The 21,393-nt window shown below is 50.7% G+C and overlaps 7 protein-coding genes across 7 annotated transcripts; 5 read left to right on the forward strand and 2 right to left on the reverse strand.

Moving 5' to 3' along the window:
* Positions 1–165: 165 nt before the first annotated feature.
* Positions 166–1,607, forward strand: N7532_004974 (uncharacterized protein; the record flags this gene model as incomplete). The annotated part of the gene is made up of 2 exons (XM_056617468.1): positions 166–356; positions 434–1,607. The coding sequence occupies 2 exons, from the start codon at positions 166–168 to the stop codon at positions 1,605–1,607; spliced, it is 1,365 nt and encodes a 454-aa protein (XP_056473627.1).
* A 356-nt stretch (positions 1,608–1,963) lies between these two features.
* N7532_004975 (queuosine 5'-phosphate N-glycosylase/hydrolase) lies at positions 1,964–3,345 on the reverse strand (the record flags this gene model as incomplete). Its single annotated transcript, XM_056617469.1, has 3 exons — positions 1,964–2,370; positions 2,426–2,657; positions 2,722–3,345. 3 exons carry the CDS (start codon positions 3,343–3,345, stop codon positions 1,964–1,966), a joined length of 1,263 nt encoding a protein of 420 aa, XP_056473628.1.
* A 2,993-nt stretch (positions 3,346–6,338) lies between these two features.
* On the forward strand, positions 6,339–8,821 carry N7532_004976 (E1 ubiquitin-activating protein ubaB; the record flags this gene model as incomplete). The annotated part of the gene is made up of 10 exons (XM_056617470.1): positions 6,339–6,398; positions 6,490–6,660; positions 6,792–7,028; positions 7,090–7,214; positions 7,269–7,333; positions 7,388–7,667; positions 7,722–7,900; positions 7,956–8,068; positions 8,131–8,480; positions 8,542–8,821. The coding sequence occupies 10 exons, from the start codon at positions 6,339–6,341 to the stop codon at positions 8,819–8,821; spliced, it is 1,860 nt and encodes a 619-aa protein (XP_056473629.1).
* Positions 8,822–9,029: 208 nt separating this feature from the next.
* Positions 9,030–9,946, reverse strand: N7532_004977 (SDR family NAD(P)-dependent oxidoreductase; the record flags this gene model as incomplete). Its single annotated transcript, XM_056617471.1, has 2 exons — positions 9,030–9,641; positions 9,698–9,946. 2 exons carry the CDS (start codon positions 9,944–9,946, stop codon positions 9,030–9,032), a joined length of 861 nt encoding a protein of 286 aa, XP_056473630.1.
* A 458-nt stretch (positions 9,947–10,404) lies between these two features.
* N7532_004978 (elongin C) lies at positions 10,405–10,873 on the forward strand (the record flags this gene model as incomplete). Its single annotated transcript, XM_056617472.1, has 3 exons — positions 10,405–10,525; positions 10,593–10,641; positions 10,735–10,873. The coding sequence occupies 3 exons, from the start codon at positions 10,405–10,407 to the stop codon at positions 10,871–10,873; spliced, it is 309 nt and encodes a 102-aa protein (XP_056473631.1).
* Positions 10,874–11,912: 1,039 nt separating this feature from the next.
* N7532_004979 (putative ubiquitin-protein ligase (Asi3)) lies at positions 11,913–14,850 on the forward strand (the record flags this gene model as incomplete). The annotated part of the gene is made up of 2 exons (XM_056617473.1): positions 11,913–12,347; positions 12,403–14,850. The coding sequence occupies 2 exons, from the start codon at positions 11,913–11,915 to the stop codon at positions 14,848–14,850; spliced, it is 2,883 nt and encodes a 960-aa protein (XP_056473632.1).
* A 2,902-nt stretch (positions 14,851–17,752) lies between these two features.
* Positions 17,753–21,329, forward strand: N7532_004980 (RTP1/Tango6 family protein; the record flags this gene model as incomplete). The annotated part of the gene is made up of 3 exons (XM_056617474.1): positions 17,753–17,825; positions 17,883–18,468; positions 18,521–21,329. 3 exons carry the CDS (start codon positions 17,753–17,755, stop codon positions 21,327–21,329), a joined length of 3,468 nt encoding a protein of 1,155 aa, XP_056473633.1.
* Positions 21,330–21,393: the final 64 nt, after the last annotated feature.

Here is a 21,393-nt window from a genome sequence, read left to right on the forward strand (position 1 = left end):
GGCCACAATTCCAAAGTGAGACACCACCGTCCTTCGATCGGGCTCGAGCAAGGAAAGGAATCTCGAAAGGTCCCTGGCACCCACTCATCGACTCCGTCCTACGCGTTCCGTCCTCGTCTTCAAGCCCTTCCATCAAACCAGACGGAGGTCTGAAGAACACCCACGATGAACAACTTGAACCGACCTGTCGAACAAGCTCTGGGCATCCTAGTCCCTACTCACGCTGCTTACTTGCCTGAAGAGCTTGTAAGCCTTGCCAAGAGTCTTGTTGCGCAGTCTCGGAGCCTGTCGAGCAGCCTGAAGCCAGAGGAAGATATTGCTCGTCCCTACGCTTGCGCGGAGATCGCTTGCCGGAGGTAGGTCGTATGCCCAACTTTCAGGGCGTTAAATGCCACTTCTTGGCCATGTCACTAAATATACGGATGAATTGCAGATTAACTCGCGCCCTTAAGCTTCCCCCGTTACTCGGCCATCCGCCATGCCCACCACGCGTGTACAAAAAGCTCTATACATTGGTGGATAAGTCACTTTCGGCCAGCTCGTCGGGCATGAAACGGTCGGCGAGTGGCTCGATAGCCGGGTCACCATCTCGAGCTAGCTCTACCCAGACAACACCAACCAAAGCATCGTCCATTGCACACTCCCCCACGAAGGCAGCGCCAACGCCGCGCGGTCTTCAAAACACGCCTTCCAAATCCACGCCGCTAAAGAGAAGCGTCAGCGTCGCCAACAATCTTGGTTCACCCTCCAAATCGGCAAGGAAATCCGTGTCAGGCCACCCAAGAGGCATTTCCGCTTCAACGATCATTCCCGACGCCCCGGCATGGGCGATGACCGCCATCCGCACCATATGCAAGACGCTTGCAACACCCGCCCCTCGAACGACTACCTGGTCTAGACCTCCAATTTCGAGAACCCTGCCGCCTCATATCTTTGCAGGTGTCTCGTCCATTCTTTTTATGACATCGAGCATGTCTATTGATGAAGAGGGGTTTGAGCAAGATGTCCTGGACTTTCTGGAGCCCATTGTGTCTATCAAGCCTGCGGGCAATGACGATGACTTCAAAGAGCTAGTCTACGCCATGGCAGTAGCAGTTTACTTTCTTGTTCTGGCCAGGCGACGTAACCCAGCGCCATCTGCAGAGGGCGAAGAGGTGAATTCTGAAGCACAGAAGATGGATAAAAAGACATTCACGGAGATGCGCCAGACCGCGCTGACAAGTCTTGGCCTCCCGAATGACCGTCGGCACCGTGATGATGTGGACCAGTGGATTGCTCTCATTATGGAGCAAGGATGGGCGAACGGGCAGGAATGGTTTGAGAACATTCCCCTTGCTGGGGAACTGGATGGCGAAGATGAAGAAGGCAATTCCTATCGGAACATGGACGAAGAAGATGCAGCTCTTCGTGGGGTCAAGCTGCCCAAACGCCGCGAACCTGCCGCCGGATCTCGTTCTACCCCTACAAATGCTCCTCGTGGGGGTTTGTTGCCTGGCCTTGGTACCATGATGCAGGATCGAGTGGATTGGCTGAGCGAAGATCGCCAGGAGGATTTTTTGGAGTGGAAAGCGGACATCATGTCTCGCATTGGCCAGGCTGCTGCATGAACTGGAGACTATCTGAGTCTCGGTGTACTTAATTGGTCAAAATTTTTGGCGTTGGGAGAATTGATACCCTTTTTGGAATACGAATGGCCGTTATGATCTTTTTTTGTCTTCTAGCTCCATGTCCTGTATTTGTACGCCATGCTGTAATTTCTAGCTGCATCGGCAGCCTCATCTATGTAGAAATTCCCCTATGTTTGCCCTGGTCAAAAGAAACTATCTGTTACCCCGCCCCATAATGAACCTCCTTTGTGGAAAACAGTCCACATACTTCCAGAAATGCAAGACTGTCATTAAGCCGATGTTTAGACGCAAGCGCCAATCAGACTTCACGAAGACGCCAGGGAACCTGCCCCACACTAATACCAAATGCTTCGAGTCCTGTGGTGAGGAATGCTCTCGTTATGCTCCTCCTCCAGGTTCTTCATCGTGTCATACAAAAAGAAGTCGATCAGAATCGCATTGACTCCGTACGTCTTTTGCGGTTTCTCTTCCTTTTTCGTGGTGGCCTGGGCCTCTGTCTCTGAATCCGGAGGAGTGTTCTCCTCAGAAGCCGTAAGGCCTTGAAGGCCTGCAGTTTTGACTTCGGGGTGGCGCTTCTCAATTTCGCGTTTGATAAGCTCCACGCACCAGATACTTGTTCCGCGAAGTTCGATCTCCCAGTTTGAACCTGCTGGAATGGGCTTCAGGTCACGAATGTGGCTCTCTAATGAAGGAGAGAGGCGAAGGCAACCTAGCTGATGAAGCATTTGGGGAATACGATAGTCTAGAATGTATACTTAGGCCTGGGAAGGCAATTTTTGGAATGCGGTAGTACTCACCTGCGAACATGGTGATCTTGTCGATGTCGTTGAACTCTCCGAAATCTTCTCCGTCGAAACAGGCCCAAAGGTCTGCAACAAGAATCTGGGCACGCTTGTAGAGACGTACCCTTTTTCCATTGAACTTTGTTTCGTCACGGAAGCAAACGAAATTCTCAGTGAGCAGGTTGACAAGACCAGCAGCGGAGAAATTTGCATCATCGATACAATTAACAAAGCTACCTCCGAATTCCTAATTGTTTGTCACATGAAAGTTAGCGCTGAAGTAACAGACTCGGGGGTTTATATCAACTAACATTGCAGAGAACCTCACCTGCCTCGCGCAAGCACTGCACTCGCTCTTGAAACAGGGGAATCTCTTCATCGGTGGCAGATCGAAAGACATGCCTCAGCAACTCTTCTGTGCACTCCTTCTCGTCGATCCAAAATTCGGGTGTCGTAATGGGAATCCCTTCTTCGAGGGCTCTTTGTAACGCAGCGACCAAGCTCCAGTAACCAGTCCACCTCTTCCCCCTGTACTCGATACAGAAACGTTTCGATTGGTCTTTCTCTTCAGACCAAAAGCTGAAGTTCAAAAGGTCCATCGTGAAGATAAAGTCCACTGTGCTCTCGTCCTTGGTCTTCGGGTGCAGTTCATGCTCCGACCAGGTCTGCGTAGAATAGGCCTTCTTCTGCATCAAACGCCATATTGTCTCGGCAGCTTCTTTCGTCTGTGCTGGGCTCAATGCAACATCGATGGCATTGTCAAAGATGTACTGTGCTCCTTCCAGTACCCTTGTCTCAGGCGGAAGGTCGTTATACTTTTTGCCGCCCATTCCAAGATGCTGGCGCAAGAGCTCTAACAATTCGGGGTCTGGTTCGTCGTCGGAACCCCCATCCGGCAGGCTGCTTCGCGCAGGAGGTTCTTCTAAAGAGGGCATTTTGTTATGGTGGAAACCAATGTATGTCTCGTACAATAAACTGGAGGGGACGCGATTAATTCTCAACTGGCCTCCTTTTTATGCCCGGTACAGCGGGACCGTCTTCGTGCGACGATAGGGCTGGAAAATGGACCGCGCCACGATCTCCCGCGCAATTCTAGTCGAGTAGAATTGGAAATGATGCTGTTGGTATGATTTCTGCTATCGAGCCGGAGATATCCCCTAAATCAAGCGTAAATGATTGTCGAACGGGATATTTGTCGTTCGCCACGGGGAAAATTCATGTCCATTGTGTCTTATGTAAGCAGAGTGACCGATCCCAAAGTCGCCTTTGGAGCGATGCGATGGAAAATATGGTCGTGCATGGCGCAGTCTAAGAATCAGTACAAATATTCATGGACCTTTTATCACAGGCGATAAACGCAGGTTTCTGGGGGAGGGGGTGGGGGATTGTAACAACAACAACAACTGCAATAGTTCAATTATGGTCTCCTCTTCTCAGCCGACACTGACTACTAAACAAGTGTATTTCGATGTTTTTCTAGAATGCCAACAATCATATTCCGGAGCAGGCTTGAGAATTTTCGAAGGGTGTACGAGGTTATCCATGAATTAAATCGAATGCAAACCACGCTGTTCGAAATTCTTTTGCTGGTGGTTGAAGGGCATTTTTGAAAAATAAAGATGCTCAAGTATTTAACGCTGCTTGGCTCAGGCCATCAGACTATTCAAATACCAAGCCGGAAAGATAGGGCCAGGCTATTCTATTCTGAACAAAAGCTAAGTTATTCCTTTCTCTGCTCATCAATTGACTCGGCGACCTCTTCACGGCGAGCATCTATGATAGCATTCAAAGTAGCCTGTAACTTTAGATAATTTATGTGATCTTTGAAACCCAGAATCCCATAGCAATAATAATAATAATGACTCCAAAGACAGCAATCGCGTAGTTCATGTCACTTGTGAAGGCGTGGGGCTGTCGGGGAAGAAGAAGTATTGTGGTGACAATGCAATACATCACGCTAATCCAGTTAATTATAACTAAGTAAAAACTTTCTCAGTAAAATAGTATAGCACGCCCCACAAGAAGAAGAGACAACATCGTGATACAGTAAGAGACTGTTAACGCGATGGTGCTGACACTCAGAATGGCCTGAAGAACAGTGCTCACCCCAAGATACAATACTCCGACGAGAGCTATTAGAAGTCCCTGAAGCCGGAGCGCTCGGACGGGCATTTTCCATGTCCGGTCAACATGGGTGAAGTATCGGCTCTATGGAAGGCCACCATCCCGCGCAAACCCCCAAGTCAGACAAGAGGATGTAGTCATGATGCTCACTGCCTGGCCAAGGCTATTAGCGATGAACAGAGTCACAAGACAATGTTACCCCATTTCTCCATCCTGTCTGGTTGATCCATCCCCCGGAAACAAACTGAGCAGAGTGGAAGGTCAGACCAGACTGTGTCCGCACGCATGCTACCATCACAATGCTCGTCAGGACGAATAGCCCAGCGAACCAGATTCGAATAATGGTATTAAAAATTGGCAATCTTTTGTCAATTCGACAGGGCACCAGAGTCATCAAGATAAGCATCAAGGTAACACCGACGTAAAGGACAAATTGGGCCCAGCCCTCTGCCACTCCGGCCCAAGACCCATCAAACATCACCTTCATCCCCAGAAGGATGTTGGTCATGAAGGCAGCGGACGAAACCGTCAATGTCCACCAATCAAAGGTATTAATCCAAGCACACATATACGACACGAAGCGACCGGTCGAGGTGTCCCAAATCCGAAGACCCAATACGCTTGACCGAGAGCCGTTAGCATGCTACTGCAGAACTCGCCCAGGGACAGTGCAAAATACGGATTGCAAATGGTGACCAGAAGAAGCCCACGAGGATCCCAACGGGACCGCCACTCTCTAATCCCGTGGCGAGATCTTGGGCAACGGTTCCCCACGTCCCTAGGACACAGAAACTCAGTGCTAGCATGCTCCATAGATTGTATTTCCGAGACAGAGCTGAGTCGTGTCCCAAGGCAGCAAGATCTTGCGCGTCTAGAACTACCTGATCGATTGCGTGGCAAGGGTCACACGCGGGCTTTGTTTCTAGATCAATCATCCTAAATGACACTGGTGTCAATGCTGGAAGCCGAAAGGTATATGTGTCTGAACCTTAGGCAATACGCCCTCGAGCAGAGAGGAACCGGTAGCGTTGGATTGTAATGGTTCAGAGCCACACGGTAGCACCCATACCGCCCATTACCATCCAGTGAGTAGTCTCCACTGATTCTTGGTCGGGACATTTGCAATCGCAAATTGCTGTCATGGAAACATTTGGGTGAGTCTATCTCGGTTGATCCTCGGCATCTTCCCGGACCAACTCGGTGTAGTGAGAAGTGCGGCTCTCAAGGTGAGGGCCATTGGGATGGGGAAAGCAGAATAGGCTCCAGGAGCCAGTGAAACAAGAACCAGGATGGCTGTGATTGTGTACATTTGATGTCAAGTAGGATTGATCGCATCGGTGCTGCTTCTGGTTGCGAGAGCTTGGATTGAGCTGCCTTGATCCAAGGCAAGGTCAATATGTACGCAGCCACAAACAGAAGACAGCCGTCATAAGACAGGCGGCATGGAATGTGGAGGCAATCGTGCAGGCCCAAGCAAAACAAAGAACAGTCGATACTCCCTCAGTAGCCGCCAGCACAGAGGCGCAAGCGTATGGCGTCTTAGTCACGCCGTGGAGTGGGACTGCGAAGGACGATCAACAGTGAAGGGAGCTGCGGAGGGAGGAGGCTCCGCCCGTGCCGTCATCCGTCATCGACGAACCTCCCGGGCTCGGCTTCCGCTCCGCACGCGCCTTTCCTTCTACACATCTCCCGACATTGTGCTTTCCTCTCCCTTACTATCCACACAACCTCAAAGCCTCCGCACCTCCCCCTCCCCCCACACCAAAGTCGGAACCTGCTAACTGCGGCTGGCGCATCTGCGACCATGCGACCAAGCTCGATTAAGCGCTCCGTCGGGGTCGACCTGGCCCACCGGATTCAAAAGGTACGAACATCCTGGGATGCCCAGAAAGTTGCCCCGATGTGCTTGCATCGATTACGGCTCTATCCTAACGCCTCTTCTCTCTTCTTTCTAGTCGCGCGTTCTCCTCGTCGGCGCCGGCGGCATCGGCTGCGAGCTCCTCAAAAACCTCGTCCTCACTGGGTTCGGCGAGGTTCACATCATTGACCTGGACACAATCGACTTGAGTAACCTCAATCGCCAATTCCTGTTCCGCCACGAACACATCAAGAAACCCAAAGCCCTCGTGCGTCAACCCGGCCCCCGTTCGCCATCGTTCCTCCCTTTGCGAAAGCATACCCGCGCCCCGCGCCAGGACGCGCGAATATACACCCCGACATGACGAGCCACTGCTGACATTTCACCTGTCAAACATAGGTTGCGAAAGAGGTTGCGCAGAAGTTCCAGCCCAGTGCGAAGCTCGAGGCGTATCATGCGAACATAATGGATCACCAGTTCAATGTGGACTGGTTTGCGGGATTCAACATCGTCTTCAATGCGTTGGATAATATCTCTGCCCGACGCCATGTAAACCACATGTGCCTTGCAGCAGGCGTGCCGCTGATCGAGAGTGGGACCACTGGCTTCAATGGCCAGGTGCAAGTGATTGAGAAGGTACGAAGTATCTGTCGCTGGTCGGCTCCCACCAGGTCGTCGCATTAGCTAATTAAAATAGGGAAAAACCGAATGCTATGACTGCAATGAGAAAGAAACACCAAAGACCTATCCGATTTGCACTCTCCGCAGCAACCCGACCCAACCGATTCATTGCATCGTCTGGGCGAAGAGTTGGCTGATTCCGTAAGTCACACCAATCTCTCAGCAAGTCATGAAAGCACGCTAACAGTGAACAAGAGAACTTTTCGGAGAAAGCGAGGACGAATCCGGTACTATTGATAGTACAGAAGATGCAGAAAACGGTATGTCTTGCATGGATGATACAGAGTTACGAACGCATACTAATTTGAAAATAGCGGATGAAATTCAGAAGCTGCGCGAGGAAGCCTTGGCTCTCAAGGAGATCCGTGAGTCAATGGGGTCGGACGACTTCTGCCGGAAGGTTTTTGAGAAGGTCTTCAAGGTTGATATCGAGCGATTGCGCGGCATGGAGGATATGTGGAAAGAGCGTCAGCCTCCGGATGCTCTCGAATATGACAGTATTGAGCAGGATCCTGCCTTATCTTCACCAGCCGCCTCGAAGGAAGATCGACGAGAGTGGACGCTGAAAGAGAACTTCCTCGTGTTTAAGGATAGGTGAACTATGCATCCCCTTTGAATTCAGGATCATCAGTTCTAACCAGAGCATAGTCTTGACCGCTTGAGCAAACGATTGAAGGAGCTTGTGGAAAAGGCGACCTCGAGTGATCCGAAACCACAGCTGTTGTTCGACAAAGATGACGAAGATACTTTGGACTTTGTGACGGCAGCAGCCAACCTCCGCTCAATAATCTTCCACATTCCGCAAAAGACGAAATTTGACACTAAACGTGGGTTGACAGAGAACACTACTCATTCAGAGACCAGTCACTGACATTCTTCCAGAGATGGCCGGCAACATCATTCCTGCCATTGCAACAACAAATGCCATGACCGCAGGTCTATGCGTTCTGCAGTCTTTTAAGGTTCTCCAAGATGACCTCTCACAGGCGAAGATGGTAATTCCACACTGTTTCCCGCCCAAGCTATTCCCCTCTAAAACTAACCTTGTTTTATTCAGGTGTTCCTTGAGAGGTCTGGCGCCAGAGCCATTAACTCCGACTCTCTCGATCCGCCAAAGCCCGGCTGTTCAATTTGTTCCTCTGCACACGGACGAGTAGCCGCCGACCAGGAGCGCGCGACTCTTGGGGACCTGGTTGAAATCCTACGGTCAGACCTGGAATATGGGGAGGAATTGTCTATCGTGAACAGCGCAGGACAAGTGATCTATGATCCAGATCTCGAGGAAAATCTCACCCGGAAACTATCCGAGCCAGCTATCACAAATGGCTTCAGCTTTCTTACTATCCGAGATGAAGATGACCAGGACCAAGACCCTCGAGTCAATCTAGATCTCTTTTTTGTTGAGAGGTATGCCTAAAAAGATAACCGCAGTAACCCGGCCGGACTGCTTGTTGACGTTCAATCACAGACAAGAGCCTGCCTCGGAAGACTCGAAGCCAGTTACTTTGCAAGGAACGCTGGAAATCCCACGGAAACCTAAGAAAAAGAACACGGAGCCGGTTTTTGAAGACGCGTCTACGGCCAATGGTACAAGCGGATTGGGTAAACGCAAGCGCGATGGGGAAGACGAAGTCATGACCAATGGCCACGTCGCAAAGAAAGTTGCTGGTGAACAGGCAAATGGTGACAGCGATGATCTAATTGTCCTTGATGAAGAGGACAGCGGCGCAATCTTGATCGACGACTAGATTTATTATACTCCCAACTTGGCGGATAGCAATGCGCTCTTCCTAAAAATAGACAGGGGCGCACGTTCTTCATGTTTTTTACGTTTTTTGTCTACATTCATCTTGCCTTCACTTCCCCTACACTGTATCATATGGCATTGCGCCGACCTTTTAAGAATTGAAATCAACAAAGCTTTATGATTTTGATTTCTGTCTATATTCATCTCAGCTAAACAGCGCTAAGCCCGCCGTCAATATTGAGAACACAGTTATTGGCATACTCGTTTTGCGCCAGGAACACAGCTGCATCAGCTACTTCTCGTGGATCTCCAAACCGATGAAGGGGTATCATGTCTTTCAAACGATTCATCTCGCGGGGCGTGAAGTCTGTAGAGATATTTTTGTCAGTCCCAGCGGGTGTCATCCAGGAGTAGCTGAGATGCTTACCTGCAATCATGGGTGTCTCGATATAACCCGGCACGATGGCATTGGACCTTATCGCCAGGTCCTTTAATGAAGAAGCCGACTCAACAGCCACAGACCGGGTCAATCCTAAAATACCGGCTTTAGACGCAGCGTATGGGACCGCGCCGGTGCCGGCCCTGAGCGCCAGCAGCGAGGAGACATTGATGATGCATTTTGAAGGAAGCTTCGTGCCCACTGATTCTTTATTGCGAGAACGCACCCGACAGCGAATCGCAGCGCGTATAAGAGCGCGAGAGGTGATAATGGCGCCTTCCAGGTTTGTGCGCAGAATCTGGGAGATATCTTCCAACTCAGATCTGGGGAGTATGTTTGAGATGGAGATGCCGGCTGCATTGACAAGCACATCTACCATGGCCTGGACCACAATTAGCAAATACAAGAAGAAATTTTTCCAGGATAAATTATTCTCACCATTTCTTTTTCTATCTCACGTATCCATGAGCCTGCATTGCCGACATCACCGACGAGAAGGCGGACCGTCTCCAAAGCACCTTGACTGTCGCTCTGTATTGATCTTGCACCCGCCGAAGCATGAAGACGGTCGGCTGCAGTCTGAAGACGCTGCTGGGATCTGCCGACCAGAATGATCGACGATGCACCTTCTTGCAGGAATCGCTCTGCAATGGCGAAGCCAATGCCCGATGTTCCGCCGGTGACCATACACGTCCGACCAGCAAGCCTATTTGCAGGCTGAAAGTTTGTGGCGTCTTTGCTTGGGCGAGTAGATGAAAAGAATCGAATGTCTCTTTTCCGCACGGACACAAGACATCTGGAACTGATTGCTTTTGTCGGTCGACCATAGATGAAAGATGTAGCAGTGGCGCGCCAACGCGTCCACGACGCAAGAGCGGTCGTCATAGCTGGCTAGTTGCTTTCATTAGTCAGACAGAAACCCTCTGGGGTGAGCAAGTCAGAGTTTCCACGAAAAAGCAACTGCGACTGCTCGGCAAGTGCTTACAAGTACCGAGTCCTGCCCAAGCATCCTGGAGTTCGCCCAAGCGTTGCCGCGAGTTCTACCTGCGGGAACACGGTCTGCACGGGCCACCCTCGTCCGGCTGGACCGGCCCCGTCAACGAGCATCTTCGACCCTCGGGAACTTCCACCGTTCGGCACACACAATGGAGTCCACCTCTGAGCCAGGATATGTGACCCTGGCTTCCGGCGACGGCTTCGAATTCATCCTGCCACGCAGCGCGGCCTGCGTATCTGGCACCATCCGCCGCATGCTTGATCCCAACAGTACGCGGCCCTCGTCTTGTTCAACCTGCCCCCGGCCTCCATGCTAACCAGCCTTGTCCCCTGATAGGTAAATTTGCCGAAGCTCTTACTGGTTACTGTGTCTTCGACAGCTTTAGGTAAGGACCTAAGCGCTGTTCTTGTTCCCTGCCTCTTGTGGATGCCGTCGCTGCGCCTTTGAACTCGACCGCCTCTGACCGAACCCCATCTAGTGGCCTGGTCCTCGAGAAAGTCTGCGAATACCTTCTCTACAACGAAAAGCACAAGTCCTCGAAGAATGTGGCAGACATGGACATTCCGTCAGATATCTGCTTGGAACTCTTGATCGCTGCTGATTACCTGGATGTCTGAACCTGTATGTGCGAAGACTCCAATCACTCCCGCATTACCCTGGTACAAATCCGCTAATACGTGATAACTTATAGCACCAACTCGGGCAGACACGCATTACTTACGGCGTATACGGAGACCATACCCACAGCTATGAGATTATGAGGAGTTAAATGGCTTGACCAAAGGACCACCAACCCACGTCATTCTTGTCGTGGCATGTATTTGTATGTTTGCATATTGTCGGTTCGTATAGGCCATGGGAAAATTAATCATTTGAGAGCATCAGTGAATGCTCTTTCACATTCCAACTTCCTTGCCTGCCTATTGCCAAGGAACTGCTGTGCCATTCAAGCATCAAAACATTCGATTTATTGTGTCCCCTGGACGAATGGTCTAAAATGGATGGCAGATTAAATCAACTTTCCGCAATTTTCGTGCCCGAGGCATTGCAAGCCAAGTGCCCGGGTTTTGGGATTTGCAGAGGAGACATTCTTAGTAGTCCTACTGCTAGTAGTCGTATCATGGTAGCTGATGAATATAGTCTCGATTAGACACGTCGGAGTATCTTCTAGAGCTATTCAAAATCCTTTGTTACAGAAAACACAATCTGCTTTGAATCATCTGTACCATCTGTACAGCCTCGTCGAATCTAAGGCGGTCTATTGACGCTTGCCCAGGAACAATTTAATATTCAACTGCCTAACGCACGCCCAACTCGTATCCTTGGCGACTATCCTAGGGTACTGGAGACATCGCTGGTATTCAACTTGGACCTCGGCCGCTGACTAACCCGGAAGGCGGGCCGGAGGATTCCCCAGCTTGAGTCGGCGGCCTGACCCTCCTTCCTGATTGTCGATGGGGCCACTTTTGCAGGAGCTGTGGCAAGCCGTGATTCCCGATCGGATTCGCTTCGCAACACCCCCAAGATCCCTCTCGAGCTGACCGATAACGAATCTGTCTGCCGAACCCGAGTGTGGCGTGGGGGCTGCCCCATTCCATCTCCCCGGATCGTTGATAGCGGCGACTGATAGAGGGAAGCCCTCAACAGCAGCGCATCATGTCGTCTGTTCCTGGACCAGCTGAAATGCCAAGCGCCACCAGTACCTCACTCGCACAGAATATCAGTACCACACTCTCTTCGAACTCCGGATTCTCTTTCCTCCCCGCCTTTCCGCTCGAGCTGATTACCGCTCCCCTGCGCGTCCTCAACCAGGCCGAAACGTTCGCGTTCAGCACGGTCCCAAGGCATCTCCTTCGACTGGCTGGGATAGAGAATATCGAAATGAATTTCTGGGGTGTCGCCTCCCCGGCAGCAGGCGACCCCGGGCTTGCGGGCGATGCCATGGGGGCCGCTGCGGATATGGCGGGTGGCGCGCACGCTGCCACTGTGGGGGATAGCTGGTATTTATCGGAGTTTTTGATGGCAGCGAAGAAAATTGGCGGGTTTATTGGGTGGTTGACCAGCATGTGGTCTTTTACCTGTCTGATGGAGGTGGGCTACTGCATTTTCCATGTTTATGTTGGATGCCTTCTAACAATCTATTTAGGCGCTGATTCTCAACCGAATTACTATTTACGCTTCAACCAGGCGACATCTCCGGCTTGGATGGGAACGCCGACTGGCCCTCCGGATAGTCCCTCTCGTTCTTTTAGCCTCCCAGATATTATCTCTGCTGCGAGGCATCCGATGTCAGACCGCCCCATCCTATTCCATAATGCGATACGGCCATCCCGGAAAGCCGCTGGCATTTGACTATGCCCCCGGCGGAGGGACTTTACATTGGTTATCCTCCTCCATTCTGTCATGGGAGTCCGACGAGCAGGCATGCAGCGCTGTTCAAATGGGGCGTGCGGCTGGTACCTCTGACATACCCTTTGGAACATTTTCGCTGTTATGGCCCGTTTTTCTACGTCTTTGTTTGAGTCATTTTGTGGAGACCCTGTCATGCGCACTGCATGGCAAGCCTGTGATGACCGAGACCGGGATGTCTATTTTCGAACACTCTCTAGCCTTTGCCGAAGCCGAGTCTATGATCAGCAAATCGATAGGGCTCGGAATCTTTGGTCTACCCAAGCAAAATCCTCTGCACGCAGGCGCCACTGAAGACGCTCCCGTCTCTCCACTTCGACTACTCACAAGAGCTCAGGTCTTGGACCGAATGAACGTCACCCCAGAGCTTTTACTAATTGCTTTGATTTCGTGTTGCAATAGCCTGACATCCCATGCCCTTGATGTCATCGGCAAGCAGAGTCGATATCGCTTGTTCAATACTGCATTTTGGGGTCTCTGTTATATGACGGTTATGTTGTGGGGACTAGAGAGTGGCCCGCCGGTCAGCGCTGAGACAGGTGTTCTCAAATTTCCAACAGTGTGCACCATTGGGTTCATACCTCACATGCTTGTCTTTGTCGGCATTATCGCCTGTTTCAACATCTATGCTCTCGCTTTGACCATTACGGCTTTTTCTTTGCCATCCGAAGAAGCTCAGCCCATCTCCATACGGGAACGATTCGCGTTGGCTCATGAAAATATGCAAGGTGCCAACCAGATTCGCAGCATTCGTATCAACAGACACGAAGACTTTTACACTACGTTGCTTCGTGTGGGCTACGTCGCACTGACGGCAGCTAGCGAGGCGGTATTTTTGAATGAAGGTAAGGTCATCATCGCGCGATCAATGACCTGGCTTGAGAGAGACCGTCTTGCCGAAATCGAGGCCTCTCGCCAGAGGAATTCATCATATGGAGACTGGTCCGACCAGTCTCAAGAGTCCTTATTTGATGCAGTGAGCTATTCCGGCTTTGACCTCCCCGAACAATCCTCGTCATGGGAAAGTGGATACAACCGAGAGAAGAAAATCGAGAAATCCAAGAACGGCTCTCGAGCAATGCGACCCCATGCCGAAGTAGGTGGCGTAGGAGTGGTGCAAGGATCGCTCCGCTTTTGGCACGTCATCTCATTCTTCCGCTCTATCTTCTGGCTCGTTCTACGATGGATGGCATACGGCGCTAACCGAGCGCTTGACCGAATGGGTATCACGGCTCGCCCTCAGTGGCTGAAACGCCTCTTGGGAACTCGAGAAAATAAAGGACCCGGAAGGAAGTCTTCGTCAAACTTGGACTTTTGGATCCTTACTGAAGAGGGAGAACTTGAACTTCCTGCAAACCATGAGTTTGACGTCGAGTTAGAGATGAGAAAACGAGAACGATGCAACCAATCGGAGTGGGAAAGAAATGATGAACGCCGACTTGACGATAGGTTATACGGCTGGTGGAAATTCGGCGGATCATGGGGCGATCAAGACCACACCTCAGATTACAATCCTTCAGTAGCCGACGACGACGATACCACGAGCATGGTTTCGATGTCCACCCACACCTCAGAGGATGATTGGCAGGATGAAGAGGAATATGGTCGTCGCACTCCGACTCAGACCGATCCATATCCGTCGTTTTCTAGGGAGTCCACCCCTTTTCAAGACCCTGTTTTGGATATGGGTCAGTTGGCCCGTCTGCTTGATCCTCGTGATCGTGAGAGTAGAGAGGAAGCACGGATTCTTGCTGCCCATCTCACCCCTGGAGGTGATTCTGCACGCATCATGACACGCAGCCAGTACCGGCAGCAAGTGGAACGGCAGAGATCTCATGTCCTGTTCTCATCTCGCTTGCAAATGGCCTCGCAGTCTGCGAACGACAGGCATAAGCCCACCGCTGAAGAGGAGTCAGAAGTTCTTGAAAAATTGATTTTGTCTTGTCGCTCCGAGACCATCTCTAGTCCTGATCCCAATACCTGGAAATCTGGCGCCATGGGACTGGGTGAGAATGGGCCTCCCTGCGTTGTCTGCCAGACCAATCCCCGCTCCATCATTACATGGCCTTGCCGCTGCCTTTGTATCTGTGAAGATTGCCGCGTCAGCCTAGCCATGAACAACTTCGGCAGCTGTGTAACCTGTCGACAGGAAGTGAGCGGCTTCATGCGGTTATGGGTGCCGTGATCCACTCCCTCTCAAGTCCGCCTCGGGCAACTTTGTCCAATCCCATTCTTGTTCTAACCATGAAGGCTTTCGTTTATATGAGGCTTTCTCTCGACTAGTTTAGCATCCGCATTCAACAGCTTGTAACATACTGCATCGTCATTTCCATATCGGCATCGCTGACTTTTATCGGGCCCCCCTCCTTTTTCTTGTACAGATCTTCATATATCGTTAGGGTCTCGCTTTAATTAAGAAAGAATGTTCAAATAGGTATTGATTCAATTCATATTACCATCCAGACTACCTAAGTAATTAAATATTGTCGGGCTACACTTCCAGTAGGGCTAAATGACAATAGGTAAGGCCGTCTTACAACGCTGGATAACAACGCCGGTGACAATCGCGCTAGAAGAAACTGTACTTTGGGGGATAGCAAAATGCCAAATATGAATTAGCGTACAAAAAGTACATGGCGCTCTCGCATCCTGAAAATGATGAAGGTCATGTGTGCAGAGTCCTCCGTGCGATGCAGAGGATCGTCAAGATGTACTGGTGACAATTTCCAATCGAAGGCTTGAATTCGAGACGGAAGATCCGAATAGTCGCAGGTAGGCCTCAGGCTTTCTCTAGGTTCGTAGTTAGCTGTTGTTGCATTGAAGATCCGGGAGGGACACTTATAAAAAAGGGGGGCCGCCTCCTCCGCCGGAACAGAGGAAACGGCTGTTCACCAGTCATCATTGCCGCCGTGGTCTGCTCCACGATCGAACCGAAGTCAACAGAGCCAAATCTCGATATCTTGTAATGGCTCCTTCGTAGCAAAAGCTTCAAGCAGTTCAATCCCGTCTCTTCAGATCCAGCCCAGTCTAATCTCAACAAAGAATTCTGGCCGAAAGCATGCAGCTGCAGAAAGAAGCGTGGACAAGCCAAAGCTTTGATCCTCACTCGAGAGAGGTCCCACACTACTCTGCATACAGCATGCCTGGGGAACTCGAACCAGATAGCTCAGCCGACACCGACTAGGTGATGAGACCAGTAGCGAAGAGATCGGGAGAGACGAACGCCCTCGTAATTTTGCCAGAACCATTGTGATTTGAGAAACATTGCGGCTTACTGTTGATCCCAGATTGATGTAAAGGAGTTGAGGATCACGGCGACCGAGTAATGACCAAATGAAAACGAACGCAGTTCTCATCCTCCTGACACACCCTTGGAAGAAGATCACGATTGGGCCAAGTCGCACTGATCAATCGGATTGCACTTGCAAAGATCTGTCTCCTAAGCATTGCATAACCCGCCATGAATTTCCATTGACGCCAATCCAATGAGAAACCAGTCTCTTGTGTGTGGTACAGTACCCTCTGGGACAAGTTTTTGTTTCCCTCCCAATCAACTCGAAAGTCTCACAGGAGGGCATGGAATATAAAGCGGACAAAGAGCATCCAGAAAAAACCGCTTTCTTCTTCACGGATGAAGGAACAATAACAGACGTTATTGTTTGGTAGCCGGCGCCCATCGATCGATTTGCAAACCTGCCTGCAAAGAGATGGCTAACGCGAATGGTCTGGATCTCCCGAGGGAGTCGAAATAGTGGCGGGTGCCGTAAAACGAGGTTGCCTAGCTGCTGAAAGCTAAGGAATGACAGGGGTGAAGGGGTGAAAGACGGGTGCAAGATTCCCAGGTATCTTCGTGGTGGGACCAGGTACGGGACGGCAGACAGTTATTGCGAGACAGACGGGAAAAACCGCAGGGTGAACAAGATCGAAAAACACCAAGCTAGTCTGGGGAGACGCTTTGCCGGGCCGGAACTTGACAGCAGGCCAGAATCATTGATGGGGCATCAAGAGTCATGACGACAAACAATTCAGAAAAGCCTCGCGTCACTCATACCTATGAAAAAGCCTGGAACAATTTCAGGGAGATATAGATTGATTCCGGCGAGTGGACCCTTCTGATTAGCCGTCGCCATGCTGTGCGTAATGGCAACTGCTGTGTTCTGGACTCCACACCTCTAAGCCAAACTAGTTGCTGCCCTAGGCATTCAATACTTGAACGTTGCCATTAATCCCGATGTTCCGCACGGTCGTGTGATGCTCCCAAAGGTAACCTCTCGCATTTGGAGGTACCCGACGTGATCCACCGTCTTTTCCCTTCGAGACCTTGACATTCGAAGCATAGGCAAACCGTCCGATTGTGACCAAGCATGCAACCAGCATAAGTTAAACCGACGCGTGGCCCGTGAGGACGTTTGCATAGTAGTAACCGTCTCTTGTGTCCCGAAAGACTCTGGTAATGACGAGCAACTTTCGCATAAACAATCCATCATAGATTGGATGTGCTAGTCATAATACCCGGCATGCATAATTCGCGAAACTGGTGTCAAAAAGACAACCGACTGGATAAGTCTTAGGGTTAGATCCCAACATCGCCTGTACGACAGCTTTCAATTCGCGAAAACATCCAAGATGCCGTGGGCAGGTGATAGCCGGATCAAAGAGGGACTCGCTGTACTTGTGTGCCTCGGGAGGCAAAAGACTTGGGGGTTCCACATCGGAGAAAGGCATACACGAAACTCTGGCGCGTGTGAACAAGGCATTGGGAACAACAGAAATCTTGTCGATCCAAGCAGAATTCATAATGATCAATCAGAAGAGAAATTTCCGTCGTGATCAATAAACCATGAGTGTGTTGATGGGAGTCGAGTGAAGCAATTGCGGATGTCAAGGGAGGAAGAATCGACGCGACTGTATTGACTTGGAACCGCGACGGCATGTTGATCACGTGACTGTGTGCATGTTTGGTCTTGATTACTCATCGTGATATGTCCCGCCAAGACCCACCCACGCATCGCAATGGAACGCAGTTCGGAAGCTGACGATTTCTTCAACGAAGAAACGACCATGTTTGCCTCTCCTCCCTCTCCATGATGGATGATCTCAAAAGGGTCAAGGAGGCATTTGATGCTGCCCGCGAGTTCTTGAACCCGGTGCTCGATCGAGGTCTGCCACTAGAAGCCCACATTGCATCCTCAACTTTCGAGCTAACTACAAGTACAGATGAAATACAAAAATTCCCAGGCCAGTCATTGCTAGGAATCCTGAGCAGCCGTTTACCATGTTCACCTACCGATGAATCTGCTGCCAGAAGAGCTGTTGTTGGCCAAGCATTAGATATTCTCGACCGGGTCCATACGGGCTTTGTCACCCCGGTGCAGGACCAGCATGTGGCTGCCAATGATGCCGCAGCAGGTGAGGATACAGCACTGGAAGATGCAAAGCGGCGGCGCCTTCTCCACGCATTACTTGATCTCATATCGTTGGAGGGTATCTACCCGTCTCTTTCGTCTGGGGTCGGTATTCCGCTCCAGCAGAGAATAATCTCGGTCCTGCCTGCCGGAGTCATTGCAAAGCAAACTACCTTCCTTCCCAGCAGCAAACCCCATGATGAGACGCTTCTATGTGTAATAATGAAAGCCCTTTTGAATATCATGCTGGAGACCACGCCAAGTATTCAGCCCGTCATTCGTGGTCGCATCCTGAGTGACATTGTCAGTGGCACGGCAGACCTAGCATTCAACCCAAATATCTCAAATCTTCCTGAGCGAAGCCTCTACGCAAATGGATTCGCAAGGATTATCGAAGAGTTAGTCAAGTTGCTCCCTGAATATACTGAAAGCCGATACTAATAATCACAGTACACCAAGCGCTACTCTTCTGCCTATGATGTCTAGCTTCCTTCAAGCCGATACGACGCCTTGGTTCAAATCCACTGTCTCCGGCCAGATTTCTCACGTGCCGCTTCGCCAGGGTGGAGTCGTGCATACAATTATGTTCATCGCCTCTCAGTTTGCTCCTTCTCTTGGACAGGAAGCACAAAGTGAGCCCTCGAATGGGCCTCATTTAACCGTGCAGGCTATCATGCAAACCTCTCGATTGCTGTCATCCGTTCCCCAGGGTATCGAGCCTACATCATATTTCAAATCCATTGCTCCTCAATTACTATCACTCCTGGATGGGCCGGACCCAGATTTGAAGAAAACTGCTTCCTACGTCATAGGGAGTGGCATATTGGGGAAACGTGCATACGGGGCTCTCGGCACAATCGGCCATTCGATCTTTGTGGAGCCCATCTTCGGATCTTTGACTGCTGATTTGAACAGCCAGACAAGGCACTGGATGATGCGGCTTCCAGATGCCGAGGGGTCACCATCGGTCAATATCGAGGATATGCAGCCAGGCTACACAATTGTGGATGGTGCTACGGTAGACCTCGCCCTCGACCGGCTGAGAAGCTTGGCACTTCAACATCCAAACCCCAGCCTCGTGAAAAGACTCATCTATCCCATTTTGCTGCCACTATGGGGATTTGCTTGCTATTCTCAAGAGCAGAACCTCACTGCATATCACGAAAGGATCATGGCGTTGTTGCAGACATACTTTAGTATTTCTGTGGGCATTCAACCGCTCAAGAAGCTCGTTGATCATCTGCTTTGGGACGGAGGCTCAGGATGGACTTACAGCACCGATGCACAAGCCCGGATTGTATTGAAATCCCGCCAAGAGCAGCTAGAGAATCAGTCAAACATCATTCGACTGATCGATTCGCTGCAAAGTCGCGCCGACCTTTTTGTCACTCTTTTAGGCTCGGACCCGAGCGGAGAAGAGCGCACGGGTGATATCTTCCTTTACGTGAGCGAGACTTGGCTTGTCCAGTCCAATTCCTCGAAGGCTGGCCAGTCCCAAAAACTGGGCGACTCGGAAAACATTTTCCAGAAACTAGTCAGCGCCAAAATTGCTGAGAAATTACTAGACAACTTCAAGGATACTCTATCGCGTCGGCCTTTGCGTGTTCTTGAACTCATCAAACAAGTTGTGGATGGTGAATTACATAGGTTCCAGAGCCAAGGGTCAACAAAGCAAGATCCCAAAGGCAAGGTTTCGCTATCATCTCTGGCTTCTATCGTCCCGGACGAGCAAATAAGCAAGCAACAAGAAGGGGACACATCAGAAAAAGAGTCATCGGAATCTCTCACGACCGCATTCAGCCTTTTGTCAACTGTTTTGTCTTCCTCTGAATTCAAAATTTCAGAAGCGACAAATCCTCTACTCGAGACTATCAAAGAGCGCCTTGACCGACTCATTCCGTGGCTCCCGCCTATACTGTCAAAACCGGCCACTACATCTTCCATGCTGCTGGAGATCCAGCTCACGGATCCCGAACACGACGACACCAAACCAACACCTCCGCATGTTGCTGATCTTGAGACACATCGCCGAGCACTGACGAGTCTTGACTCGGAACTACCGCCAGTACAAGCAGAGGGATTCTCGCTCCTCTCAAAACTGGTCCTCAAAGGATCGCCCGTACTTGATATTCCATCAACTTTAACCCTCCTCCTGTCGATCATAACAGACCCCACAGAATCAGTTGCCAACGAAGAGTTTATCTACCTGAACGCAATCAAGCTCACCGGCACCTTGGCTTCTCGACACCCTCGAACGGTAATCAAAACCCTCGTTGAAAACTATGCAGATAAAAGTGAGCAAAGGACGCTTGATCAACGTCTCAAAATTGGCGAATCGCTTCTCCGAACCGTTCAAGACCTGGGTGATGTTCTGTCCGGCGAAACAGCCAAGATCCTGGGCGACACCATGATCACTGTTGCCGGAAGACGAGGCCACAGACCGGAAACGCAGAAAGAGCGTAAAGCCCAGCTGGAAAAAGAGCGGCGCAAAAAAGAACACGAGGATCGCAAAATGAGAGAGCCGGCCTTACCGCCAGGATGGAAATTCTCTACGACTCCGACGCCTCCCAAGAATCCTGGAAACGACGAGGAGGAAAATTCCGATGCCGAGTCACCTGAACAAATAGCGCATGCCGCCAATGTCGTCGCCACATGGGCAGCAGGAGCAGCTAATGATGAAGAACCGGATGATCTCCGTGTTCGTGCATCCGCATTATCCATCCTTGCCTCTGCGGTTCAGGTGAATGCCATCGGTCTCGGCCCCGAAATCTTGTCGTCGGCAATAGAATTGGCACTGGCAACTCTAACGCTCGACCAAGCGCCCGAAAACGCCATTCTTCGCCGGGCAAGTGTGGTTCTTATTTTGGACATTCTCAAGGCGCTTGACACAGCACGGGAAGCGAAGCCAGGGAGAGATATTGGATTTGGATTCTCATTAAGAGACGATTCGGCGTCGAGACTCTATCCACAAGACCGTGAATCAAATGGGCCGTCCACTATCGGAAATATTCCTCATATGCTGCGGAAGCTCGCCTTTGTGGAAAGCAAGGAGACGGATGGGATCGTGCGTGGGCATTTGCGTGCTTTGATTGAGAGCCTCGAGGCCTGGTTGGAGAAGTCCCTGCTTTGGGGGATCAGCATGCAGACTGATGGGTTTGATGAACCGAGTTTAGGGCTAGGTGATAGGATTGCTGGATTGGATGTTGATCCTTTGGCTGGAAGGAGGTCTGGGCAGCCACGGATTGAGGAGATTGAGTAGATACGACAACATACCTTAGGGTATTTGGAGTGAGAGAATGATGAAAGTGCAATTAGAGGCAATT

The sequence above is a fragment of the Penicillium argentinense genome, assembly GCF_028826775.1.
Source record: "Penicillium argentinense strain IBT 30761 chromosome Unknown utg000005l_segment0_segment0, whole genome shotgun sequence".
In the NCBI taxonomy this organism is placed as follows: domain Eukaryota; kingdom Fungi; phylum Ascomycota; class Eurotiomycetes; order Eurotiales; family Aspergillaceae; genus Penicillium; species Penicillium argentinense.